This window comes from Bombus terrestris, chromosome 14, assembly GCF_910591885.1.
Source record: "Bombus terrestris chromosome 14, iyBomTerr1.2, whole genome shotgun sequence".
In the NCBI taxonomy this organism is placed as follows: domain Eukaryota; kingdom Metazoa; phylum Arthropoda; class Insecta; order Hymenoptera; family Apidae; genus Bombus; species Bombus terrestris.
In genome coordinates this window covers 1,071,768-1,085,662 of record NC_063282.1, presented here as the reverse complement: position 1 = coordinate 1,085,662, position 13,895 = coordinate 1,071,768, and the positions used below count along the sequence as shown (strand labels likewise).

The window sequence follows — 13,895 nt, the reverse complement described above, 5'->3', positions numbered from 1 at the left end:
GTAACATCGATACGATACAACTTTGTTTATCCGAATTCCTCGGTCTAGCAAACGGTTCCAGAGTATCTCGCCGTTCTTTCGCGTTACCACAAGAAGCCTATAAAATTGACTTCGACCAAAACTTTTTGACTACATTTTCACCTCTAATTTCGCTGAACGTTACAACGTTAACGCGATTGTTACTAAATGGAGCTTCAGATAAACGAAGTTGTACCATAGCACGAGCAACAGTGTTTTGCGAGCTGACTACTTACCCTGGTCGTGTACGCTCCTTCCGTGGCGCTTTCGATCTCCCGGCTAAGCCCGAAATCGGCGATCTTGCAGACGAGGGCAGCATTCACGAGCACGTTCCTCGCCGCGAGATCTCGATGTACGTAGTTCATTTCAGCGAGATACTGCATGCCGCTCGCTATACCGCGAAGCATGCCTACAAGCTGCAGCACCTGGAACTTGCCGTCGTTCGCACGCAGGAAAGTGTCCAGGCTACCGTTCTCCATGAACTCAGTGATGATCATCACTGGATTGCTCTTGGTTACGACACCTTGCAGGAATATCACGTTCGGATGCTCGAACTGACCCATGATGGAGGCTTCAGTGAGGAAGTCGTTGCGAGCTTTGTCGGCGGAGCCTGGTTTCAATGTCTTGATCGCGACGTCGATCTCCGTTCGACCGTCTGGCGGTAGTTTTAATTTTCCTCGACAAACGTCGCCAAATTCTCCACCACCTGTTCGTTAACGAGAAACGAGAGAAATTTGTTAACAAAAAATCTGACAAAATTGAGATGCGAGATGCTAGGCGTTCGAAGAACGTATTAACGTTTCAAAAGACACGAAAAGGCTATTTATATACCTATGATAGCTTCTATCGTAATGTATCCTGCGTCGATTTCTCGGGCGAATTCTCTCACAGCTTGATTCGGATCTTCGTAAGTATGAGGATCGACGTAACTCCTTGCACCTCCGCCACCAGCACCTCCCGCACTCGCGGCAGCAACTCCCACTGCAGGTGTGAACAGCGGCGTGGTCACTGCAACGTCACCAAAACAGAGTTCATTATATTAACACGAGGGCCGGTGTGTTAAATTTTGACGGAATCTCGGAGCGCGAGAGTGACAACGTTCGCTCCGTGACTGTCAACCGTATTATCCCGTGAAAACACTCACACACCCTTCCTCTTTAAACAAAATTAGACATGTTCGAAATTATAAAACAAACGTGTATATATATATATATATATATATATGTATATATGTATTAAAAAAAAAGGCTGAAACCGTGTGTTTATTAGTTTTCCAGCTCACTAGCCTTATCTTTGAATATTTATACTCGACACAATTTTCCATCGTATAATAAACACTTTCTATTATAATAATTCCGATATAAAGGAAAATATTTGCTTTCACTAATAAAGTAAGGGGCAACGAAATAATTCACTAATTATACCACTATGTATAAAAAGATCTAAAACGGAAAACTGAAAAAATCTCGCGCTAAATAACTTTCATGCTAGCGTAGAAATCCTCGCATGCCTAATACGCCAAATGATTTCAATTACGATGCATCAGATTGAATGACGTTAGTCGTAGTACGGAGCGCGGAGGATGCTCCGGTCGAATCGAATTACTTCGTCGCCTGTTAATTTACATCCGCGAATGCATCTGCGACGGCTCGCTAACTCTGCGAGGCAAATTAATTCGAGTTCCACCGAAACATGCCAGTATTTCGCACACGTCAACGCACAGAACGTTATACAGACGATTGGAAAAGATCTCGACGACTGGCTGAAAAAATGGAACGATGCAAGAGATACGAAAGAACACGATGCAAATTGGTAACACGTTTAAGAGAATAAAGGAATCTCATGCTTTCTTTTCGTGCTTCTCGTCTACTTAAAATTTAAGGGAACGACGAAAAGAAACGAAAAGGGAAAGATAAAGAGAGAGTGAGAGAAAAAAAAGAGAAAGAGAGAGAGAGAGAGAGAGATAAAAGCAGAGGTAAAAAGGAAAATAAGAAAAGGGCAAATGTGTGGTGTTCCAGTTTGAGCGAGTGAAAAGTGTCTCGAAGACTCTGTGGATCACGAGGAGAGAGCGGTTTGCGTCGACGCGTCCCCTCCGGATTCAACGATTTCGACGAAATTTTACTCGGGCTGATCAAGGACTTACGCGAGGACTTGCTCTTGTTGTTGGTGTGGGTTGTCACAATCGGTGAACTGTCCATTTTGCAGTGCACTGTGAACAACACAACAACCAACACACTAATTGACAAACAGCAAACAAAAAGAAGCGAAGGATGTACGATGAGCAGAGTTTTAATGACGCGACCGAACAGAGGCAACGACTCGAGAGAGAATTTGAAAAAAAAAAAAAAAAAAGAAACGATAGGAAACGCGTTTAATTCTCGCTTGCTTGATCTTCGTGCGTTCTTGTCTTCGGCTTCTGCGATAGTTGCACGCGTATAAATTCTCGCGTGTAAATGAAAAACAAAAAAGGAAGGGGGATAAAATATATAAAACAACATACCGCAAATAAAACAAGTGCAGTACCAACGATAACACAACTAACAACATACGCATGCAGAACGTAGATGCACACTGTATGACGCAAGCATGAAAAGCACGTACACGCACATCTTCGGAGGGTACTTGGTATTGTACGCAAAGCTGATATCGCGCTCGTCTGTTCGACGGTGGAGCGAGCAAGAAGATCGTGCGTGCCCGTGCGTAAAAAATTTAGAACGCATCAAAGAGATGCATGTACAAGGGGGTGCAAAGATAACTACGCAAAACCGAGTTCCTAGAAAAAAAATTTGAGGTGTTGGAGAAGACTTACTGTAGGTCACAACTAGTCCTGTAGTAGCAGGCGATTGTGTACATTGTTTCATTGGATTTTTTCATGGATTTTTCATGGAGGCAGGTTCGATAGATTAGGGGAATCGCACATGAAAAGAAAGAATCGAAAGAATTTTGTTAGAATAATGGTACTTAGGTTGTGGGCCAGATCGGTATGAATTTTGCTCGTAAGCGATCGTCTCTCATTCTTTTTTAACTCGCTGGCCTGAAGCCGTTCTCGGACTTGAATAACTTTTTCCGTTTTCTTTTCTTTTCTTTAAACGAACCACTTTTCAATAATCTTTCTTTCGTCAGAGAGAGATAGCGAAGAAGTACTTCTAAAGTATTGGGTGTTTAGCGACAAGACATAAATCATCGGGGTATTGTATACATCGATGGGGCTGGGGTCGATACTTGCTGGATCTAACGGGGGGGTGGTGATCCAAAAATATTAGTCACAAGACACGAGGGCGTAGTGAAACAACTATAAAAGTGACAGGGGTTATAGCGATAATGAATTTATAAAGAAAAGAGAATCGAAGCCTGTCGGCATCGGACAAACGTACCTTCGCCGTTTCTATACTCCAGGGTATCGCAGTCACTGGGCTGTTTCTTGTTGCATTCGTCCGAGGCCCTGCTGTATCGAAATTATACCAAATCAGATCAGAGTCGAATGAAACGCCGCGATGCAAAGTAAATGCTTGGACAATGATTATAATCTGTATCGTCTTTAATTTACTACTTAATGTTACAAACAATCCGTTTACCTTCTCAAAATTAGAACGGTCATGATAATGATGATCACCAGAAGGACTACCACAGCAACGATAGCTCCTGCTATGATCCTTACTTGCATATTGTCATCTTCTCCGACGTAGTCTGTGAAAGACGAATAAACATGCCCCATTGAGAAACTACGCTTTAATTATGCACGCTGTGTCGTAAAATCGCTGTAAACTGTTGACTGAGAGAATGAATGGTTCATTGGGAGGGAACGCGTGATACAACTAATCCTAATAATCACCTAGTCCCATAGCATGAGGCGTCTTTTTATAAACTATGGGCGTATATTCGCCCCAGCCTCGCGTAGTCTTCGCTCGTACTTGTATCGCGTAGTCCGTCGATGGTTTTAGGCCCTTGAACGTCGCGGATAACTCGGAAGTTTGTATAACCGTAGCGTTGGTAGCATCGTCGTATCGCGGATAACACCTCACTGAAACGAGATCACGCGATATTAACGTATAAATTAATTTATACGTATTTATAGTTACACGTTAGGTTACGACGAACGTGTCGTTAAAGTTATATATTCGCACTTTAGGGATCAATGGGAAACAAGCAACTTTACCTTCGTATCTTTCGACCAGATCGCTGTCTCCACCGACCTCGGTTACCGGAGCGTCCCAACTAATGCTCAGTTCCGAACTCTTCACGCTGGTAATCCTGACGTTGCTCACCAAACTAGGTACGCTAGCTTCTGTGGTGACGGTGATGTCCACGTACTCGGATTTTCCAGCCAACGCCGACACACCGTTCTCGGCAAATACTTGGAATCGATACGTGGTCACCGCGTTTAGACCCGTTATCGTGATCTTCGTATCGTTGAAAACTTCCTGTTTGATCGAAACCAGTCGAATTAACGCGCGTTTCCTCGTTCGCAGGAAAACGAATCGACCAAAAGCGGAGAGGAAATACTCACGGTGTTGGGAATGTATTTGACGCCCATACTACAGGCATCGCAGACCACCCTGTAAGTCGTATCTGTTCTGCCGCCCAGCATGTGCGGCGCGTTCCACGACAGAATCACAGTAGACTGGTCAACGAAGTTCACCGTCAAATTTTGTGGCGCCGACGGTGGTTCTATAAACGTGCAAATCGATAAAATATCCTCGATCGGGCAGGATCAACGGTACAAAGTTAAGAAACTCACGTGTACAAGGCATTTTCTTCGGATCTTTCTCGGCCCTAAAATAACCGGCGTTGCATCGACATTCGGTGAATCCGTAATCGGAGGATTTGCTGTGAGCCGGACAAGCTTCGCAACTGTGCGACCCAGCTTCGTGTTTGAATTTACCGATCGCGCACTCGGTGCACGCTTGCTTCTCGACGTCAGCCTGATAGCCAGGTTTGCAGTGACATCCACCGTTAGGCAGGTACCATTTGCCATCTCCTTTGCAGAGGAAGGTTGGCTGTTCGATGACCACGGCGTTGTCCACGCAAGTGCCGATCGTTTGTTCGATCAACGCGACTTCGCGACCCGTTGGCGTTGCCGGGAAGTGTGCAAAGTTCACAGAGATCTCCGGACAGCTGATGTAGTAAACTTTAATGGCCAAGATGGAGATGCAAGCTCCCTGGTCGCGGAACGCAAAGTACACGCCCTTCTTCGTCACTGGAATGGACTTGACCTCCGTGTTTATAACCACCCCGGTGTTAGTGTTGAACCTTCCCTCGCCAGCAGCGATGCGTCCTGTGGATCAAACGATCGGTTTCGTCTCGCGACTCGAACAACGGCTAAATTCCGACAGTTTTACACGGCTTGTACTATACGGGAAAGTTTCTGAATCGCGAAGTCGAGAAACACGTTTGGCAAGCTTACCGATCAACTTGTAACTATCCGTTTCCCACGGCGGCGGTTCCTTGGTAGCCACGTCGAACTCGTAGTAAAGTAGACTGAAAGTTTCTTTGCAACTGAGCGCGTTTCCGGGGAACAACGAGCAGTCACGAGTCGTGAATTGTATTTCTATGTACATGCGGTTCGCCGGTCCCCTCTCGATGAACGGCGTCCACAGCCAATTGTTCACGTTGTTGTACGCTACGTCGCAGACGACGTAACTCCGCCAATTGATGCCCTTGTCGAAGTTCGTGAACGACTCTTCCACCCACTGCAATCAAACGAGAGCACGGACGATCTTAATTCTGCACGATCCGATTAACCGTTAACGAGAAAAACACACACCGGGACATTTTATTCGCCAGGTGTTTGACCCACGCGTGCGTCCGGACGAACCTCGATAAGATAAACGCTGTTTAAATAACGCGAGACGCCGCGTGGATCCCCTTTCGGGATCCTCGTCGAAGAGACTCGGGTGTTTGCGTTCGGATTACGCGAGATTTCACCGAGTCAGCATCTAACGAAATCAGCTTTGTCGGGGACCCCTAGTCGGAGCTATCTCCGCGTGCGGGTCCCTTCGCCGTTCTTTACGCGTCTTCAGCTTCTTTCCCTCTGCTCGTTTCAACTGCCTCGATGAGAATTTACAGAAACAACGAAGACGGATTTGCGGAAGTTGCGAAGAATTCGAGTCAGAGGACAAAGAGGCAGCAGCCCCGGCGCGTCCAGCTTCGACAGATTTATTCTCGTGGTAGAAGGGAGAGTCGTCGGATAGAGACGCTCTGTCCGATCTCTATCGGCTCGATCGGTGGACAGCGATGAGCGAAAAAGAGAGAAAGGGAGAGGAGGTTCACGCTGGTCCATGTCCGATCCGAGGAACCACTTGTCCGTCGATGTTGAACGCGGTATCCTCCCTCGGCAAATGACGAGGCGGAGAGGCCAGGTCGTCGACTTGCGACAAACAGACCGCAAGGAATTACCGGCGCGCGTTACCATTAGTTTTATTGCCCCCCTCGGCTTGGGCTCGTCCCGAGAGAGACCGCAAAAAGTTCCGGCCGGGCAAGAAGGACCCGCCGTCGTCGCCATCGTCGCCGATCGTCGTCGTCGTCGTCGTCGTCGCCGTCGTTGTCGTCGTCGTCTTCGTAGTCGTCCTTCTCCTCGTCGACAGACGATGATTCTCTTCATCCTCGACTATTCTCTCCTTCTCTTTCGATACTTGGTCTCTCGCGCGGAGGAAAGGCTACGTAGGTAAGAACGGACAAAAAACGGTAGATCGAGAAGATCAGGCTTCTTACCCAGAAGATTTTCTTGCGGACGTGTTTCCGGCAGGGAGGCCGCAATAAATTCAGCCGTACGGTTACTCGGTAGCACAAAGAGATTATTACGGGGAAAGATGACGAGCAGGGACCAAGGGGGAAAAAAACGATTTCGTTTCGGTAGATGGACGAGACGAAGGACCGATTCTTTCATCTCTGGTCAGCGTGCGGCGATCAGAAAAGTCATGGCGGCTCGTTGCGTGGTCGTTAACGAACGCGTTTAAAGGATCACGCGCCGATCGCAATTACCTAAGAAACGAAACGACTTTGACCGGCATTCGCTCGACCCGATGTTATATTCTCGGCGAAGGAATCATAAGAGGTAGAACGCGTCAGGTAATATCGCACGGCGCGAAGACTATTAGAGGAACGAAGAAAAGTCGTAGAGATGTTATTTCGACGCCTACGCGGCAGCTTTATCGCCTGGGAAATTGCGTTAGCACGGTAAATTCTACACCCGCCCATTTCATTCTCCCTCTATTTCTCCTTCTTCGTCCCTCTTCGTCCCTCGGCAACCGCTTTCATTCCGTTCTTTCGTCGGAGGCTTCCAGCGGCTGCCGCGAACCGAAAAAAGACAGAGTGTACGCGCGTCGTTAACGCCCGCGGAATTTAATTGAGTCCCGCCGAGACGTCCTCTTTTTAACGCGCCGCGCCGCTACGATTTTTCGGCGAGCCGGATTTCCCGACGGCACGATTCTTCCCCGAAATTATTCATCGCCACGGGAATCGGAGAAAAAGAGAACGAGAAAAGGCAAAGGAGAAACCGAGAGAGAGAGAGAGAGAGAGAGAGAGAGAGAGAGAAGCCGAATGGTATATCAACGTCCAAGCTACTTCTTTAATCTGTCTTTCGGTGCGGTACGATGGCGAGATTCCAAGCGAAATTAATTACGCCACTTAACGCGTTTCGCGGCTCGGATACGTTAGCGTGCCACTCTTTATCGGATGAAACGGCGAATTTGTCGGATCGCGAGCAGCGCCTCTCAATTAGCCGAAATCGATCGACCGTCGCCACACCAATCCACTTTGTATCCAAGATGTTGTTTCCGAAATCGGTCGAGATAAAGAAAGATTCGTTGGAGAACGATGGCGATGCGAGTCGATCGAGAGGCAAATGCGCGAACTCGGTGGGAACACGACAGCCAAATATATTTCACTCGTCGGTTTTAATTGCTGCGTGTGTATGAATGGCCAGGATATTTGCTCCACGCCGAACGCTCGGTCTACGTCCACCGGAAAAATACTATCGCCGCGCTCCACCTCGCCGCATCGATCGATGATCGTTAATTCGCTCGGAAATTATGTCGACGCGGTCGTTCTCGACGACCGTCAACGCGCGCTACGTCCGATCGATCTCGTCGGTTTCCGATCGCTAATTTCTCCGATCAAGAGACGATACCTATCGACGGGAAAATCAGCTACCTCTGTACGAAAGGAGGAATTTTTCGCGCGAACAGAGTCGGAGAGTCGATAACCTTTGATTTACATAGTTCGCGTGACGTAACGCCGAGGCTCGAGCATCGCTAGTGTAACAATAAATAAAATACAACGAGATCGATAGAAGAGAATTAAATTAGGAGAACGCCAGAACGGACGTTGACCCGAGAAAGAATCTTACTCGACGAATAAAATAGGGGAAAAAGTTTCGTTCCGCGTTGTTATTCGTTCGTCGGAGGAATTCCGCGTTCTTGTTCACGGAAAACGATGGAATTCAGTCGTCGTCAATAAAGTGTAACGCACGTTACACGAACGAGGCATTAAGCTATCGATTTGTCGGGGAACACGAGCATCCCTGGCCACAGCAGGCAGACCAGTCTCGTCGAGTCACTCGCCGTTTTCTATTTCCTCGTGGATCACCCTGCGCCAGTAAATAGATATGAACTGCCGGTTTCGAAATAAAGCCAATAAGCTCTGCGAGCGAGCGGCTCGTAGTACGACTTGTTGGAAGAGGGAATCTTGCGGACAGACGAAGGGGCAGAGGAAGCCTTCTCCGTCTGTTCGTTCCTTCCTTATTCCGTGGCCACGTAGCTCTAGGAACGAAACGGTTCCTCTCTCCCTCGGTGAACCGTAATATTGCCACCATAATCGCAATTCCGATGGTGTAGCTCCGGTCGAGCGGGGCAAAAGGAGTTAGAGAGAAGACTTAGGGGGTTGCGTGGGGGATGGACGAACTTTCGGTCTAGCGGAGGGTTTGTAGATCTTAATATATATCGAGCTCTCGTTCCCGACCATCGTCCCTCGCCCTTGGGGCTGCCAGCAACCGGGCGCACGTACTACTCTCTTGCTCGTGCTACGTGCATCACATTCTACCGGCTGTTCCATAGGAACGCGCGTTACCGCGGGCCACGAGTAACACGGTCCACGGAATCGCGAAAGTTAAATTAACTGGAGGGCAAGTTGCGCCGGCGGAAATACGATCGAACAGCTTGCGCGTCTATCGTCTATCGTCAATGCGAAATCGTTTTTTGCTCAATCGTTTCTTGCGAAATCGACCATCGCGAATCACGTTCAGGCTGCTAAGACAAAGACTCTGTCGATAGAACGTGCTTCAAGTATTTGCACGCTCGAGGAAACTTTTCCCGAATATATCGCGTACTTAATACAAAACATTTTGAAATTTCATTAACGCCGTAGCAAGACGAGGTTATTTATCGAACCTCGGTACGTAAGGAAATCAGGAAACGAACAAAAAGTAGGTTTGATCGGTTTGGTTTCCGAGAGGATTCGCTTAACGGGAAAATGGCTGGGCGAGAAGTTTCTCGTTGCTGCTTTTAAAGAAGCGGTAGAGGTATTCGATACGAAGAGATGAAAGAGGGTCGTGCTCGAGCAAGTGCACATATGTGTGGCCGAAAGAGCTGACCACCCTCCGTATGGTGCTAGGGGTGGTTGCAATGCTGAACTTTATGTAGCCGTTTATTCGGCACCCTCGGTCTGATACAGCGGCGCCTCGGCATGGGGAAAGTGCGTGGAAACACCATTTAAGCAGCATTTCCATGGGTCTCGGGCGTTAACTGAGATTTCTCTTTCGATGGCTGCGTTACGCGGAAAAGGGAGAAAATATCGAGGCGAAAAGAGGGTAAAGAAACGATCGGATGAGAATTTATTCCCGGATTATTCGTCGGGGGATCACGGAATAGGACAAATCGTTCTCTCTCTCGGCATCGGAGCGTTGCGAAGCAATTTTCAGCCGTCAGATTTATGATCGGGAAATCGACTCCTGACGGCGACGAGGTTTCTGCGAAAATTCGATTACACCGCGCCGATGTCGGTATTTCGATTCGTCGCGTGGAAAAATCGCCGACAATCGCGTCAACTTCCGCGACGAAACTGTCGGCCCATCGAACGAGGCATTTAGATCGTCCAAGGACGGCCCTAGATCCAAGTTTATCGCGTTCCACGAGAAACGATTCTGACCTCGCCCCGTATTTTCGCGGCACTCGGCAAACGAAGAAGAATTCCTATCTGAAACTCGTCGCTGAGGGAATTCAGCGGTTGTGTCTCGCGGTAGGGTATCAGCGGCGACGACGACGACGACGACGACGACGACGACGACGACGACGACGACGACGACGACGACGACGACGACGACGACGACGACGACGACGACGACGACGACGACTCGTGTCCATCGATAGCCATCCATCCGTAATGAGCCTAACTGGCGTCGTAATATTTCGAGTTAACTCGACGTGTCGTCGGTGTCGCGTGTCGGAAGGGCTGAACGCGCCAATGACCGTCGCCCCTGACGAGACGGCACGTCACGCTGTAACGAGGAGGGCTGCTCGGTCACGTGGGGGTCTGAAAACTCGACCGTACGGGGTGGCCCGTGCATTTCCAAGCTTCTTTGAAAGAGCTTGGCCGACTCTGAACTCGTCTCTCGCTTCTTATCTCGCTTCTTGCCAAGGTGTACGCTACTATTCGTGCGTACTTGGACACGAATATAACGTACGGTGAACCTTCATTTATCCGACCACGGCGTAAGGAGGATCGTAAATTTTTCTCGCTAACCTATTCATTTTGGTTCGGATAATAGCAACTCGTGTACAGATTGACGAATTCAACCAGCAAAAAAGTTTTATCGTATTTCATTCGGTCGTTTACCGTTCCATATCAATTACGAACTTTTATACAAAAGTACGAATTTGTATAAAAATTCGCGGTCCGGTGTACGTCGGAACCTTGACCTCCCGAGTAGCTTCTACGATAATCTACGGCTTTCGAGCGAATTCCGTGGTCATCCGCGAGTCATCGTTCTTTGCGTAACAACGTTGGTCGCCGAAAACGTATGCGACGCTGGGCAACGCGATTTACTCCGACGTCGGGAAACCTCGACCAGCCGACAAACAGTCAGCCACGCAGGCCACGGCAATAAAAGCAGCGACAACAAGAACGAGAGACTCGCGAACATCCAACGCGCGAGTTGCGTGGAGTTGGAGAGTGTGAATGGAGTCTGGTCCAAAGATACACCGAGCGATATCCCGGTGCTATTTCGAGTTGGCTGACGAGTGTCGGCGCGTAAGGGGCGTAGCCGGGCAATGATCGTGAAGCAGACGAGCCGGCACGTCGGGTTATGGGCTCGCTGCAACGAGCCGGCGATCGAACGTGGGGTAAAATTGCGGATCCGCCGGCTTCGATCGTTCTGCATACTCGATGTAATTTTTCTCTTCCTGTTCGATCTCAACCCTCGCCGCTGCCTGATGCGGTTGGGGGATGCGCGCGAGTGGAACTGATCTTATGCTAATTCGTAAGAGGGAGGAAAGGGAACACGGAGAAGGATGAAAGATTCGCGTCTCGTTGCGTTCGTTTGTTCTCTCCGTCCTTCGGACTGGAACGAGAGAAAAGGAAGAAAAATAGCGGCTTCGTAAAATCGTCACGAATTAGCTGGAGGAGGGTGAGGCCGAGGGGTTTGGCTTTAATATCGAAGGACCTGGTCGGCCGGAGCCCTCGACACACGCCCCTGGACCTGTCAGTTTGACGTATCGCAGTCGCAGGAATCCATTATATACTCAATTACTCGTCGTGACAGGGAACGTGCACACGAATGAGGCGCATCTGACGCCCTCCAGTGCAGTCGCGCGGCACCGATATCCGAACGAGACCTGCGCGTTCCACGACTACGCAAAATTTAACGGGACATTGTCCTTCGACTCGTCCACGCTTCGCTTTCCGCCAAAGTCAGCTATAACGGACTTTCGGTGACTGTTTAGAAATAGTCGAGGAATTTCGGTAGCCCGTACAGATCGATCCCCGCGTACGCGCGTAACGTAGACTAACGCAGAGGCGACGCGAGAAGCGAACTATGCGTTGATTAAAATTTACGGGTCCACAAAGGATCCCAATAAAGTGGACCAGACGTCAACGCGCAGTTTTCGCAGCCCACTACGCGTAAACGGCGAGCAATTTTTTGGTCAAGTTGCACGGTAGGTTGCATGCCGGCGAGAACCTCGATCGAAGTCTCGTTAGCTATTTGAACTGGTTTTAGCATCGTCGCCGACTGCGGTTCCGCCGATGGACACGATATTTGGATAATAATCGAGTCCTCGGAACACGTCGATACACGAGCCGTACAATGGTCGTCCAGATGGTACGCGGCAAAACGATCTTCACCTGCCGGCGAACGGCTTTCCTACGACCATTGTGTTCGAGAGCTCGTTTCCCCCTCTTCCTTTCGCGACCTTTCACGCCCGCAGTTATTTTATCGGAATTGCCTTTCGATTCGGGGAAATATCGACGCGCGTACTCCCTTCCGCCTCTTCTGACCGAATATAAGGGGGGCTGAAGGAAGCCGCTCGTCGCATCCGTGTATCTCCCGCAGCCGAGTCGACCAGATTATTAAATTAAAAATACGATTCCCCGGCTAATCGAGCGTTTCCTCGGCCGACTCTCTGCCCGGTCAAATATTTTCACAGTTGTCTAGCCCGTGAACGATGCCGCGTCTTGCAACCACGTCTAGCGCCAGACGTATGCCGTAAAAAAATGCTTAAAATTCTTTAACGATTTAGAAACTTGAAAGAAAAAGAAATTTAGGTGTAACAGAAAAACGATCGGAATTGTAATTTTTTCCCGTTCTGAAACAGTGTGCAACGTCGAGGCGGAGATGAGCGGAGATGAGCGGGTGCGCGACGCGGCCATCCCTTTTCCTGGCCAGAGAAATTGAGTTTCCGAGTTCGCTTTTCCCCGGGGGTGGCGTTTCTCCTGGCTCGTTCGACGCTACTCTCTCAGGCTACGTGCCATCTTTATCGTAATAATGAAACTGTGTTTATGATAATCCAACAATGGAACAATGTGGGTAACGACCGAGGGGTACGCTCCAGTCACAATGGCCCGCGGCTATGCTCTCTCACCTAGGAAGAAAGGCAACGAGAGAGGCGAACAGAGAGGAGAGGAGAGGAGAGGAGAGGAGAGAAGAGAAGCCGGGACACGGCGTGGCAGAAGAGGGTCTTCTCGCTTCTCTCACCCGGGTTTCGTCTCCCGAATCTTAATTAGGAATTTCACGAGGGCTCGAGCACCCTGTGTCGCGTTCGCGCTCCGAGGAAACGGAAGAGGACACCCGGCCAAAAAAATAATGCCGCCTCGGCACCCTGTTTGATCGTCGCCAAGATAAGCTTTGTAGAGATAGCACGACTGGAAAAATGGAGGAGAGCCAGTTGGTTTTTTGTTCTACGAAAGTTTTGTTCTACGTCCAAAAACATTCCGTCCGTAAAGTATCTGCATGTCCTTCGTATCCCGATTTCTAGCAATTCGAGTATTGCGTATAAGCAACGCTGTACTTTAACAAAAATATCGACGATAATTGCTACGCTCTGTTTTCTTTATAAAAGCCTGAAAAAATGCGTTATCGCGAGTTTTTATGCATTCGTGGAAAATACAGGGGTAGGCAAAACGCAATGAGAATGCATTACGTAACGAGGATTTGTTGTATACGCAGGGAGAAGATATATCTCGATCCGGAGCGAGTCGAATTCGGGATTTCGGAGAATACTCGAATAAAGACACGCGACATCGAATCCACCCTCCGGAATCTCCAGGATATATCCGTGGTCAAGGGGTCGTGAACAGAGGCGCGATACGAACTCAAAGAACAACACAGCTCGCGGAACTGGAAATTCTCGTTAGTCACTTGCGCGAGTGAGAATTTTAATCCATCG

At 48.8% G+C, this 13,895-nt stretch overlaps 1 protein-coding gene across 17 annotated transcripts in view; it reads right to left on the bottom strand.

Moving 5' to 3' along the window:
- The window catches only part of LOC100645846 (ephrin type-B receptor 1-B), a 93,375-nt gene that overhangs the window by 11,460 nt on the left and 68,020 nt on the right, over positions 1 to 13,895 (bottom strand). For 6 of the 17 annotated variants that reach the window (XM_048411734.1, XM_048411731.1, XM_048411737.1 and 3 more), the window contains exons 4-14: positions 5,423 to 5,708; positions 4,757 to 5,293; positions 4,526 to 4,686; positions 4,175 to 4,439; positions 3,851 to 4,039; positions 3,594 to 3,705; positions 3,393 to 3,463; positions 2,828 to 2,845; positions 2,162 to 2,227; positions 850 to 1,026; positions 255 to 724 (exon numbers count right to left, since the gene is read on the bottom strand). In XM_048411734.1, the coding sequence (XP_048267691.1) occupies positions 255 to 724; positions 850 to 1,026; positions 2,162 to 2,227; positions 2,828 to 2,845; positions 3,393 to 3,463; positions 3,594 to 3,705; positions 3,851 to 4,039; positions 4,175 to 4,439; positions 4,526 to 4,686; positions 4,757 to 5,293; positions 5,423 to 5,708 (2,352 nt within the window). The remainder of the gene's footprint in view (positions 1 to 254; positions 725 to 849; positions 1,027 to 2,161; positions 2,228 to 2,827; positions 2,846 to 3,392; positions 3,464 to 3,593; positions 3,706 to 3,850; positions 4,040 to 4,174; positions 4,440 to 4,525; positions 4,687 to 4,756; positions 5,294 to 5,422; positions 5,709 to 13,895) is intronic. The other 11 variants (XM_048411739.1, XM_003400315.4, XM_048411740.1 and 8 more) reach the window with 9 other exon arrangements.